Genomic DNA, 14,097 nt, shown 5'->3' with positions numbered 1-14,097 from the left:
TTTCACTCAGCATAATCTCCTCCAGTCCCATCCATGTTGATACAAAATTTGGGTAGTCATCCTTTATGATGGAGGCATAATACTCCATTGTATATATGGACCATATCTTCCTTATCCATTCGTCTGCTGAAGAGCATCTTGGCTCTTTCCACAGCTTGGCGACTATGGCCATTGTTGCTATGAACACTGGGGTACAAATGTCCCTTCTGTTCACTACATCAGTATCTTTGGGGTAAATATCCAGTAGTGCAATTGCAGGGTCATAGGGAAGCTCTATTTTTAATTTCTTAAGGAATCTCCACACTGTTTCCCAAAGTGGCTGCACCAACTTGCATTCCCATCAACAGTGTAAGAGGGTTTCCCTTTCTCCACATCCTCTCCAATACTTGTTGTTTACTGTCTTATTAATTTTGGTCATTGTAACTGGTGTAACATGGTTTCTCAATGTGTTTTCTATTTGAATCTCCCTGATGGCTAATGGAGATGAACATTTTTTCATGTGTCTGTTGGTCATTTGTATGCCTTCTTTGGAGAAGTGTCTTTTCATGTCTTCTGCCCATTTTTTGACATGATTATCTGTTTTTTAGGTGATGAGTTTGAGCAGTTCTTTATAGATCCTGGATATCAGCCCTTTGTCTGTAGTGCCATTTGCAAATATCTTCTCCCACTCTATGGGTTGCCTCTTTGTTTTGCTGACTGTTTCCTTTGCTGTGCAGAAGCTTTTGATCTTGATGAAGTCCCAAAAGATTATTTTCACTTTTGTTTCCTTTGCTTTTGGAGACGGAAATCAGTTGCTTTCTTATACACTAAAACATGAAAATATGGAAAAGGAAATTCAAGAATTGATTCCATTTACTATAGCACCAAGAACCATAAAATACTTAGGAATAAACCTAACCAAAGAGGTAAAGGATCTGTACTCATGGGAGAAATTGAAGACACAAAAAGATGGAAAAGCATTCCATGCTCCTGGATCAGAAGAATAAACATTGTTAAAATTTCTATACTACCTAGAGCAATCTATACTTCAATGCCATCTTGATCAAAATTCCACCAGCATTTTTCAAGGTGCTGAAACAAACAATCCTAAAATTTGTGTGGAACCAGAAGAGACCCCGAATTGCTAAGGAAATGTTGAAAATGGAAAACAAAACTGGAAGCATCATGTTACCTTATTTCGAGCTTTACTACAAAGCTGTGATCACCAAGACATCATAGCATGGTACTGGTACAAAAACAGGCACATAGACCAGTGGAACAGAGTAGAGAGCCCAGATATGGACCCACAACCCTATGGTCAACTAATCTTTGACAAAGTAGGAAAAGATATACATTGGAAAAAAGGCAGTCTCTTCAATAAATGGTGCTGAGGAAATTGGACAATTATATATAGAAGAATGAAACTTGACCATTGTATTACATCATAGACAAAGATAAACTCGAAATGGATAAAAGACCTCAATGTGAGGCAGGTATATAGACATTTTAACAATATTTGCTCTTCCAGTCCATGAGCATGGAATGTCTGCATTTCTTTGTGTCATCTCCAATTTCTTTCATTAGTGTTTTATAGTATTCAGAGTATAGGTCTTTCACCTCTTTGGTTAGGTTTATTCCTAGGTTTCTTCCTGTTTTTGGTGCAATTATAAATGGGATTGATTCCCTAATTTCTCTTTCTGCTGATTCATTACTGCTGTATAGAAATACAACAGATTTCTGTATGTTAATTTTGTAGCCTGCAATTTTACTGAATTCATCTATCAGTTCTAGCAGTTTTTTTGGTGGAGTCTTTGAGCTTTTCTAGATATGGTATAATGTCATCTGCAAATAATGAAAGTTCTGCTTCTTCCTTGCTGATTCAGATGCCTTTTGTCTTTTTTTGTCTGATTGCTATAGCATAGTTATTTATATTTTTAATCCCAGACACTCATACTGTTTCTTATACAAAGTAGACACTTAATAATGACTCTAACTAATGAAAATAATAGTTAGCTTCATTGAATGTTTACTTTGTGCACCACTGTGCTTGACACTCTTGTCTCAATACTTACAAACTGAGCAAGAGCATATCAACAATCACATTTTATGCAAAAATAAACTAAGAATTAGAGATATGAAATAAATTGCCCTAAATAACACTGTTAATATATGGCATGGCCAAGATTTAAATCTAAATGTAACTTTTTCCAAAATCATGCTCTTATTCACATGCTGGATGAAAAAAAAGGGGAGGGAAAAAAGAGATGAAGAATATCTTTAGAATCTTCTCTGTAGAAAAACAATTATCATATGATCTCTCTGATATGAGGAATTTGAGAGGCAGAATGGAGGGTTGTGGGGGATAGGGAGGGAAAAAATGAAACAAGATGGGATCAGGAGGGAGACAAACCATAAGACACTCTTAATCTCACAAAACAAACTGAGGGTTTCTGGGGGGAAGGGAGAGGATGGTTGGGTTATGGACATTGGGGAGGCTCTGTGTTATGGTGAATGCTGTGAAATGTGTAAGCCTGATGATTCACAGACCTACATCCCAGGGGTAAATAATACATTATATGTTAATTTTTAAAATAAATAAATAAATAATAAATAAAATTTTTTTTAAAAAGAATCTTCTCTGTGAAGAACCTGAGCAAGGGGCGCCTGGGTGGCTCAGTGGATTAAGCCGCTGCCTTCGGCTCAGGTCATGATCATCGGGCTCTCTGCTCAGCGGGGAACCTGCTTCCCTCTATCTCCTTCTCTGCCTGCCTCTCGGTCTGCTTGTGATCTCTCTCTGTCAAATAAACAAATAAAATCTTAAAAAAAAAAAAAAAAACCTGAGCAAAAGAAGTTCAATATAAAAAAAGTGTGTAATTTGCTTACTGTATACTACTTTTCTCATTAGGATTTTTAACTAGCATTCTTCTTACATAAGTTACTGTACCTTATAAAATTATTTCCTGGACATATATATTTTTATTTCCGTAACATCTCTATCTAAATTCCACAAAACTCTTGCATTGTTATGTGGTTACATTTTATTTTTATTCAACCTTAGGAGCAACACCGAGTTATTCAACCCCCAATTTACAGATCCTTTAGATAAATGATCATTCATTACTAGCTATGTACTCCAGACATATACACCAAAGAGATACTGATCAAACAGTTGCTAGCTGGTAACAAGAAGGACAAACACAAAATTCAAATATTAAAAACTCTCACAGATTCCCTTTCAAAGTATATTTTCTTTTTTTTTATTTTTTATTTTTTTTTTTTTTTAGCCAATCTAATCCTCGTGTATGGACTGCCACTTTTGGTGTTTCGATAACATTTCCTAAACAGAGAAGAGGAGTAAGGACTATTTTAATCCATAACAATTATAACCCTGCAACTCATGAAAATGATATTGCAGCTATCCAACTTGATAGAGGCATCAATTTTACCAAAGATATCCATAGAGTGTGTCTCCCAGAGGCTACCCAGAATATTCCACCTGGTTCTTCTGCTTATGTGACAGGATGGGGATCTTCAGAATTTGGTGGTAAGTGTCTCAGGAAAATTAAACAACAACAACAACAATAACAAAATCCCCTGGCACTTTCTGTTATGTAATTATTTTTTTAGATTAGGGAACACCTGAAGGACATGTTCTATGGAAGGAACAACCTTATATTCAAAGAGTCCAAGCTCTAGTTATTACTGGGTTTCCTCAGGAAAGCAAAGCAATGTCCCTACAAACTATGGGGAATTCTCAAACATAGTAATAAGGATATGTAAACCAAAGGGATGAGGAAACATGAGTTCTTCGATGATCCAGAGACTCTGTAGATCTCAAATGTCTCCCCCATAAGGAAATTTTTTTAAAAAATTGAAAAGAAGCTTTGGATAAGTATTCTCTACGGTTATTAACAACCATTAAGGTATTCTGAGATGAAATGAATCTTGCCTCTAGAGCAAGAAACTCCATATATACATAAGCATTACTCACTCTTGTTTATTGAATAAATAAAATAGGCATAAAAATGAGGGCAACAAGAAGGAACAAATAGGGCCATGGTGAAAATGAGAGTATCAGCCAGGGTGTGGAAGGATAGCATTAACAATTTCCACATGCTTCAGCTCATGTTGTAGATTGTATCTCCAAGGAATAATATGAAGGCTTCATTGTCCTAGAAAATATCTCATTGTGTTTTTATGACCCAAAGTAATGTGGTAAAATAGATAAAATGTGTACAAATCACAAAAATGGCAGTGCCACTTTGAAGGAACATAAACATACAATAAATTAGTGCTTTAGCCTTGAAACCAGACTGGTTTCTCTTTCAATTGCTAGATTAAAGGTTCTTCAGTATGTTATTTTTTTCAATTCAAAGTCAATCAGTGAATAACTTGAATACTACTAGTCAATAGCAGATTTGTTTTGCTTTCAAAGTCTAAAGGGCACTGCATCACAAAAATAAAGCAAGAAAATAAAATTCATCTGTGTATAGGGGTTATTCTACTCTACTGCAGGAATCTACTTACATCTTCAATAGACTCCTTCGCTGAATAAGAAATAGTGTTTGGGATACACTTATTCCTTCCCCTATTTCCGTAGAGTTATTAATTTATCAATTTTGTTTTTTGTTTGCTTTTATACTTCACAGGTAACACGGTTTCAGATCTACGGCAAGCACGGGTCAGAATAATAAGTAATGATGTATGTAATGCACCTGTTAGTTATAATGGAGCCGTCTCGCCTGGAATGCTATGTGCGGGTCTACCTCAAGGCGGAGTGGATGCATGCCGGGTAAGTTCATGACAATGTTATCACATCGTTATCTAAGTTTATAAGTACTTAACTAGCCTGTGACACTGCGCTAGGCATAGAGGTAACATAATTACAATACACAGCCCTGGTCCTCTAAAAATTTGTTATCTAGATTTTCTAATTGAAACTCCCTTATGAAGGTGATCCAACACTAATTTTGAGAAACCAAATTCCAGACCGTTTAACCAGCAAAGCTCAAGAACAAGACAGAACTGCATTTGAACTCCTTAACCTTTTTTTTAATTTTATTTTTTTATTTTTTTACTAACATAATGTCCTTAACCTTTATAACTAATCTTTTATCCATAAATTGGGGATAAGAGTAGTACAGAATTTTTTTAGGTAACATTAAAGAGTAGATGAAGATTGACTTACGTCGCATGTGCCAAACAACAAAGAAATCTCAGCCATCTCAGCTATTTTTAAAACTGTTGTTAACCTAGACCATGACCACTGATGTTAATAACGTCAGTCTCTGAAAAATATATCATTTCAATCTCAAACTCTCAGTCACTCTAAAGGTTTAAATAAATTAATCACTCATCTAAGAGTCCTAGACAATAATTGATTTTAAAATATAAAAAACACCTGAATATCAGCACCTTAAAGATAGAAAACGTAAACAAAAAGCTTAGTTATTTGAGTCACAACAGTGTCCATAACTGTAAAACAGCACAAATGAGGGGGGAAAACTATTTAGATCTGCCTATCATTTTCAACCAAACATAAGAATGCAAATAATTATGAAATCTTTAAGTAATTAGAACACAGTTTTAATACTAAGAGTTTTAATTAAACTATTTTAAAAATTAGTGTGGTTATGTCCTTCAGTAGATTTTAATCTAATGTCTGAAACCCCATTTAGTAAAAGCAGTAACTACTTACTTATCAGGAATTACATTTCTGGAAATTTAAGAAAAATTAATCTTTCTTGAGGAAACTGCTGCTGTTTTCTGGAGCAAATTGTATGCAGAAAAATCAGGTTTATTCTTTCCTCAAATATTACTGGCTTTTATATTTAGTGCTCACATTCTTGAAAAAGTAGATAAGTAGCTCTTCCACAGTTTTTCAAAGATCCCAATCTGTGGGCTCTTTCCCAAAACTAAACATTTTTTTAATAACTGCAAGATATGTGTAAATTGAGAGGAACTGCTTATCAATTTTCAAAATACCATTAACTACCCATGGGCTTTTTTCCTTTAAGTGGAGATGTCTTTGTGGTAGAGAACACTTACTCATGCTTTCCTCAAGATCCCCCTGACCTTCTGCATGCCCAAATTCTGCTCTTCCCCTCACACCCAGACCAAGCCTTAGCTCATCATGAAATTTTCCTGGTGTGTTCCACTCTGGACCCAGTAATTTTCAACTGAAATACAACAATACATAAAGGTTTTGCTTCAAAAAGAAATGGCACTTTACAAAAGAGCTTATGAGATCAGTTACTTGTTTCCTTCCTGCCTGCCTGCCTTCAGAGAAAAGGTATGAATTACTTTCTGTCCACCAGATATTGTGCAGGCACAGCAAGGTGTTCCTTGCACTCATCAAAGTTATAGTCTAGAAGAGAGAACACAAGCTTCGATGTCTGCACAGTAAGGCAGTGAAGCTGCCCAGATACAGGGAAAGTTACACCTTTTAGTTTAACACCTGTTTGCACACTCTTGGTAAGACATTATGCAGATACTGACTAGAAAGAAAAAATTGCAACAAAAACCCAATGATGAGAAAGCGTGGGGAACTGGTTAAATGGAGCACAAACACATAACCCAGAGGAGGCAGGTGCCAATCAGCTCGATGCAGTTGCTGACATGCAAGCTGGTGATTCACCCCCTGACCTTCTCCCCATCTAGACCAGTAACTAAGTAGGTACGAAGAGCTAGCTACTAAGAGCCATCAAATGAACAGCAAACTCCTCTAAAAGCACCTTTGGTAATGGCTGACTTTTCTTAGTACAGACTATATGCCGGCTGTACAGAAAGTGTCGTATATGTAAAACTCATTTAAACATACAGAAACATCATTCACAGGTGAGGAAACTTAGGCAGAGGGAGCGAGCATTAAACAGCTTACTGAATGTCATATGGCTGACAAGTGGTGGATTCCAACTCGGGCTGTCTTCACTCCAGAACCCACACACTTAACCAACCAAGCAGCATGTAAAACGGACTAAAGTTGTCTCCCCACCTAGATTACTGTATGTACAAATATATGTTGATTGGTTGGTTATAATTGATTAGTCAGTGTTTCATAAGGAGTGTTTTACTCATTGCCATATAATTTTTTTGATAATTCACCAAAGAATCCTTCTTGATGATACATTATACACCAGACACCATGCGGTACTATGAATAGGAAAACAAAAGAGATTTATGAAGACTCATCACCCAACCAATATTTCCTTAGCATCTCCTGCAAGCTAGAAGCTTAGGATACAGCAGCGTCCAGAATAGGTATGCCTTCCATGGCAGACCTTATAGAATAGCCTGAAAAACAGACACTAAGTATCCTCTGTGCCATGAGTTTGTAGTAATGTGTGACTGCCACAAGGGGAACTGCTACAAGGGAGCAAGTCCAAACAGACCCCAAATGTCCTTGTATAACATAATACAGAAGCGGTGAAGGAGATACACACAAGATGTGGGAACATAGGCAGTGAAAAACTAACCCAGCCCAAAGCCAGAAGGGGTGGCAGTGGGAGGGGGAAGACACAGGCCATGGAAGGCTCCCTGGAGGAGGCAAAGTCGGGGATGGGTAGCCCTCAGCCAGGTAACTGAGGACAGTCTGGGAAACACGTTTCTCATCTTTTCATGCATGCTGAAGGAACGAGTGTTCTTGAAGGGTCTCAGTAATTTTCACTTGAAAAGTAGTATAGTATTTCAACATGGTATAGTATTTCAACAGAAAAAGGCAGACTAAATTTACTGTGGTAATGGGTGTGACTTCTATGGCATAGAAATAAACTCCTTAATACTTTAGGGTTGCCTAACCCTTCCTCATTGTGTTTCCTTCAGGGGGACTCTGGTGGCCCACTCGTTCAAGAGGACTCACGGCGGCATTGGTTCCTCGTGGGGATAGTAAGCTGGGGAGATCGGTGCGGTCTGCCAGATAAGCCGGGAGTCTATACCCGAGTGACAGCCTATCGTGACTGGATAACTGAAAAAACTGGGGTCTAGCGTCATGTGGCAAGGTCTGTGTGCCGGTGTATATCTAAAATTCCAAAACTTTCCTTTTCAGGAGGAAAAGAGACTAAAAGTGCCCTGTTTTAATATCCTGTTCCATAATATGGTTTCACAAACACTATCTCTTCTTTATTACACGGATCCTATGTTTTCTCAAGAAAGCTGTATGAATATTGCCTTGTATTGTGGCCATGGGGCAGGGGAAACACGTAAGCTAGTTACAGAGGTAACAGTTTTACTCCAGTTGTGATAAGAGACAGTAATGAGAAAAACAGGTACCCTGAGAGTAGGCTTCAGAGGAATCTGGATAAATCTGCAGGGTCAGAGGAGTCTTCTCTAAAAAGCCTCACTGAAACCGGGCAAAGTATAGAAATTCGCAAAGGAAGAAGTGGCAGAGTAACATTCAAGACAGAAAGAATAGCACAAGGCAAGAAAAATAGTATTTATTTGAAATTTCTGGTTATGCAATACTTTATAGGTGGTATTAGTCTGAGAATTAAATATGTGAAGTCACTGTACAATCCTGCAGCAATCTTAATTATCCTATAAAAACACACTCCCATAGAACTGATGAATATCAGACATTTAAGATCAAATGTAAAACTGTCACTCCTCAACTGAGACCCAATGAATTATAACTTTATGATGGCTTGTATTAAAAATATCCTTCATCTATATGAGAGAATGTATTTCCTCCATAAACTGATGAAATACACTTACACAACCTTCTCAGATAACTTACAACAACACAGTGCATTTGAACAACTAAGTAGAAGTAATAAATACTCCTATTGAACAACTAAATATCAACTAAATAGGAGTAATCGTAAGAACTAAAGATCACCCAGGGGCAGTCATTTTTGAGAATTTAAGGATCCTTAATAGCTAAATACAAATAATGAATTTTGTCATATGTGAAGAGTTGTTTTGCAAAGAGAAAGGTTAAATGGTATAATTTTAATAGAATTATCTTAGAAAAGGAACTTTTCCCTTTTTCCTATTTCTCCTTTTCTCTCCCCTACACACACATCACCAAAGAACGTAAATAAAATCCATTAAAATTCAATGGCAGAGCAATTTATGTAGTCTGAATCATGAATGTGACTGAATTTTTATGGGATCCTCGCATTAACTAAAGCTGAGTTACGCATGTGTCAGGGCTACTCCCTTCTGAAAGCTAACAAAACACCCGGGTATCAGAACTCAACATGCGTGATGCAAACTTCTTGTATTTCCTCATGAAAATTGCGAACAGAACTATAGTGATGGGATGTACTTTTAAGGAAAAGAAGTTGAAAATTTAACCAACTTGATGAAATGTACAAATTGTTAGTATACCTTCTTTCAAATAAACTTTTTTTTTCAGTTGCTTGCATTGACATTTTACTACAAAATCTCTACTAAGTGTGCATTTACAGGACAATGTCTCTGTAATTTCCCACATGAATGTCACTTACATTGTTTTTCTTTCATTTGGCTTGACCTAACAAATTGTTAGATGTTTAGTCTATTCATTTTTTTTTCTTTGTGTTGTCAAACTCTTTTAAAACTATTTCCTTACCTAAGTATTAAGGGAAGTTATGATTATGAAGGATGATCCAATTTATTTAATTGGATCTCCCAAGAGAATCGCTAAGTAGACTCTAAAGGCTTGGCACTTTCTGCTGTCTTATAATGCTTGCCTCTGTAACTGAGGCAAGCATCCAGCCTGACACTCCCTGGCTTTACTGTGACAACATTAAACTGGTAATTTAGAGTAAGCCTCGAGGGGAGTGTGTTTTGTGTATGGATGTGTGTGTGTGTGTGTGTGTGTGCCCTCACATAATCATATTTTTTATTCCTATATGTTGAAAGCTACATAGAGTACTTATTTAGCAAAAAATAGAACTAATTCAATTTATTGAAAATAAAATATTTCACCAATGTTTATTTTTATGAAGAGATAATTAAATACCAGAACACCTATTTAAGAGCTTCTTCTTTTTTTTTTTATTTTTAATGTACTGATGGGTTCCATTTCCTGAAAGCTAAGTAAATAAAGCAATTTTGTGTATTATTGGGAAGAGTGGTAATTCATAAATCCTTTCAGTTCTTAAAAAAAAAAATATCGGGGTGCCTGGGAGGCTCAGTGGGTTAAAGCCTCTGCCTTCGGCTCAGGTCATGATCTCAGGGTCCTGGGATTGAGCCCCACATAAGGCTCTCTGCTTAGCTGGGAGCCTGCTTCCCCCTCTCTCTCTGCCTGCCTCTCTGCCTCCTTGTGATCTCTCTCTCTCTCTGTCAAATAAATAAATAAAATCTTTTAAAAATTAAAAAAAATTATTCTGAAAGCTCTGGCAAAAATTTTCTAGCACCCTAATTCAGTGCCAGAAAAAATTATTAATACCACGGAAAACCCTGTTCAGAATATAGAAAACACAGACTAACCAGTAAAAAAAAAAAAAAAAAAAAATTTTAAAAAAAGCAAACAAAGTGAATATTTGATGTTTAAACTGAATCCTCTTGGGTTTAAAATAGTAAGCAGAGCTAATGAAAAGACAATTATCCAAGGAAGTTTAGAACAAACAATTGGTTGTTTATTGCACTGTTTGGAGGTCTTAATTTCAGAGATAAATCATTCATTTAGCAACTTTACTGAGCCCTGCTATGTTCTAGGCTCTCTACTAGATAACATTAAGATAAATAAGACATAGTACCTACCTGTAGGACACCCAGAGAATGGAGGTATCGATAAACATACAATATAACTTGATGGATGCATTGATAAAGGGTAGGATATTTATTACAGGATAACAAAAGAAGGGTGGAGGTCCTAGAAGATTCAGGAGAAATATTTTTTGATATCAAAAGTGACTCTTCCAGAGCACTGACTTGCCATGATAATAGTTACTCTATAGTTTATATGGGAATGGAGCAAGGAACGTCTCGGAGTGTTTCCCTAAACCTGACACAGGCTCTAATTTACAGGATTCAGTTGCTATTTTCCAGTTTGGTAGACATTCAACAGTTCAAACAGATCCAAATGGGTTTTTTCTTTATTTTTTTCATATGTCTATATAATCCAAATCCCAAAACACTGTCCTTCTCATTTCTAATCAATCAGTTTGATTAATTTACTATGGGGGAAATGGGTCATTTCCCAGCATATTTCTAGTGAAATATGCTGAAAGAATGAGTTTTCTTTTGAAGGAAGAGGTTCCCTTATCAAGAGAAATACTTAAGCAGAAGCTGGATAATCACCTCCAGAAATGCTTTGGAGGATTTCTGCCATGAGTCAGGTTTAAACACACCATTTCCATTGTCCACTCCAGGCTAAGATTCTACCCACAATTATGGAAATAGTTCTGAGGGAGCAGAAAATCTTTGAGAGAAAGAGGAATTGCAGAGTACTGGGACAGTGCTGGCCAATAAATGCAATAAGAGGGGTTCCAACTTTTTTATTCTTTTTTTTCCTTCATCTTTATTTTTTTATTATTTATTTTTTTATAAACATATAATGTATTTTTATCCCCAGGGGTACAGGTCTGCAAATCGCCAGGTTTACACACTTCACAGCACTCACCATAGCACATACCCTCCCCAATGTCCATAACCAACCCCCCTCCCCGCAGCAACCCTCAGTTTGTTTTGTGAGATTAAGAGCCACTTATGGTTTGTCTAGAGGGGTTCCATCTTATTAGAAATAAGAAAAATAAAAAATACAGCCATTATAATAAACAATAACACCACACCAATGGATAAAAATTGAAAGTCTAACAAATTCAAAAACTGACAAGGATGGCAGAATATAAACTGCTTTAAACAACAAGTGGAAATTGGCATTATCCAACAAAGTATCTCACATGCATATCTTATGATCTAGCAATTCTACTCCAAAGTGAGTATGTTAGAAATGGGTGCACATAAGTAGGACTACTCATAATAACCAAAATAGTGGCAACAAACAAATGGCCATCAGCAGTAGAATGAATACATAAATTGGTATAGTCATACAATGGACTATCCTACAGCCATAAAGATGAATAAACTAGAGCCACACTTAACAAGGATGAACCTTGGGGCACCTGGGTGGCTCAGTGGGTTAAAGCCTCTGCCTTCAGCTCAGGTCATGATCTCAGGGTCCTGGGATGGAGCCCCACATCGGGCTCTCTGCTCAGCAGGGAGCCTGCTTCCTCCTCCCTCTCTCTCTGCCTGCCTCTCTGCCTACTTGTGATCTCTGTCTGTCAAATAAAATAAATAAAATCTTTAAAAAAAAAGGATAAGCCTTAAAAACACAAAGTTAAAGAAGACAGTCATTAAAAAAAATGCATCCTATTCTGTTTTCAACTGTATTGTTTAAAAATTTATTTTTACTCATGAAAAACTATTTTCAAAAAAAAAGCAAGGAATCTATTGCCAAAAGATATAAAGCAATGTTCACTTTGAGGGGAGCAGGGTAGAACTATCCCTAAGAAGGGAAAAGCAGAGAGCTACTGGCTTATTAACAAACTTCTATGGATATTTGCTTTATAGTAAGTCATTAAGTTGTACATTTATGTTTTATGTACTTTCCTTTATGTGTAGTATTTTTCACATCTCTGATCAGAACAATTGTCAGTATCCTCAGGCATGGCGAAGGAAAGCAATCAATAATTCTCAGGTCATTCAGAAAATAGCCCTTGAAGTAAATATATGAAACTTTTTTAAAAGTATGTTTCATGGTCAATAGCAGAAAAAGCAATATTTTTCCTATTCATAATCCACATTAATATTTTCACTGAATTTTTATAGAACTGGCAGGATTACCTATCAATGTTAACAGTGTCAAGAAACATTTCTAGTATACATGGTACTATTAAATTATCTGGTACTAGTTCTTCTGCAATTAGTAATTTTCCTAAACTATAAGTTTGAGGGTAAAATAAAAAGATATATATAATCCCACGTTGTAGCAAGAGACAAGCTCAAATGATTCAGAGAGTTTAATAAGTAATTATACTTGGAATAATTTAAAAATGTTAAAAAATTCTTAAGTAAGAAAAGGCAATATGTTTTTTCTATGTGTTTATAAATAGAGTATCTGTGGTAATACTTGGAAAAGTACTTAGGGATTCAGATACCCTAAGTTTGTTGGTAATTTTCTGCCTTGTCATTTTCAGTCCCTCTCTAAAAGAGTTACAAAATCAGGACTAGTATTTTGCAGCTGTCTTGAAATAAGCTTCTTTTAATATTCTAAACATTTCCATTTCCATGACTACAGTAATTTATTTTCCTGTTTTGGTTTTACTAGTCAAGAAAAACAGAGTCTCCTATCAGTTGTTTCTTTACTTGATTAACAACAGAGAAAGAAAACTACCAAATATAGTAGCCAATTCTGACTTGAAGACACTAACATATGCTCAGAAGAGATAAATTCAGTAAATTTTTTGGATATTACTAGATATTTAGACGTTTGGACTCATAACAGGGAAAATGTCAGAAGTTTGCCTAAACCTATTTAATGCAGCTTTCTAAACTATCATATACTTATAATTTTTAGAATAGGTTTTATTGCAGGCATCCACACTGAAAAGAAGCTTTAACATGTTGTCAGAGCTTTAGAGATACAATTTTAGATGACAACAATATAAAGAACATTTGATAAACAGTGATGATACCATTATTTGAACTACGACAGTCCAGCATTGGTTAGGATTTTCACATTATCAGAGACTTCCATATATTGTTATTTTTAGAAAAGGAAAGGATAAGGAAATAAATTTGACTCATAATATGACCTAATGGTCACATTTAGTTGACGAAGCAAGCTTTGTCCTTGGAAAAGTTGTTTGAACTCCAGGTAAAACGTCAGACGTTAACTGAGGTGACTAAGCGAGCCCACACAGTAGGAAGCGACAGGAGACAGCTCAGTTGCTGGTTCTCTGACTCACACCAGAGCTCTCTACCCTTGTGCACCACCGCTCTGCAGCCTTTTGCACAACTCCTCCACTCAACATGATCTAATGAAGGACCATGGGGAGCCATACTTCTTGTTTCCATTCCCTTATCTGTAAGGCTTCAACAATAACTTTCTCTACTTCACAGGGTTTTACTTTGAGTGAACTGAACACATGAAATAGACCATATAAAACTTACCAAGAAAAAAGATAGAAA

At 36.1% G+C, this 14,097-nt stretch overlaps 1 protein-coding gene and 1 pseudogene across 1 annotated transcript in view; both read left to right on the top strand.

Annotated features, from left to right (window-relative positions):
* The window catches only part of TMPRSS11D (transmembrane serine protease 11D), a 64,045-nt gene extending 56,083 nt beyond the window's left edge, over positions 1–7,962 (top strand). The window contains exons 9-11 of the mRNA XM_059376610.1: positions 3,264–3,523; positions 4,629–4,771; positions 7,801–7,962. Coding sequence (XP_059232593.1) covers positions 3,264–3,523; positions 4,629–4,771; positions 7,801–7,962 — 565 coding nt within the window. The remainder of the gene's footprint in view (positions 1–3,263; positions 3,524–4,628; positions 4,772–7,800) is intronic.
* Positions 7,963–8,159: 197 nt separating this feature from the next.
* The window catches only part of LOC132001674 (transmembrane protease serine 11C-like), a 70,283-nt pseudogene continuing 64,345 nt past the window's right edge, over positions 8,160–14,097 (top strand).

Source organism: Mustela nigripes, chromosome 1 (genome assembly GCF_022355385.1).
Source record: "Mustela nigripes isolate SB6536 chromosome 1, MUSNIG.SB6536, whole genome shotgun sequence".
In the NCBI taxonomy this organism is placed as follows: Eukaryota; Metazoa; Chordata; class Mammalia; order Carnivora; family Mustelidae; genus Mustela; species Mustela nigripes.
The sequence above is the reverse complement of the archived record's forward strand: the minus strand, read 5'-3'. Positions and strand labels throughout refer to the sequence as shown.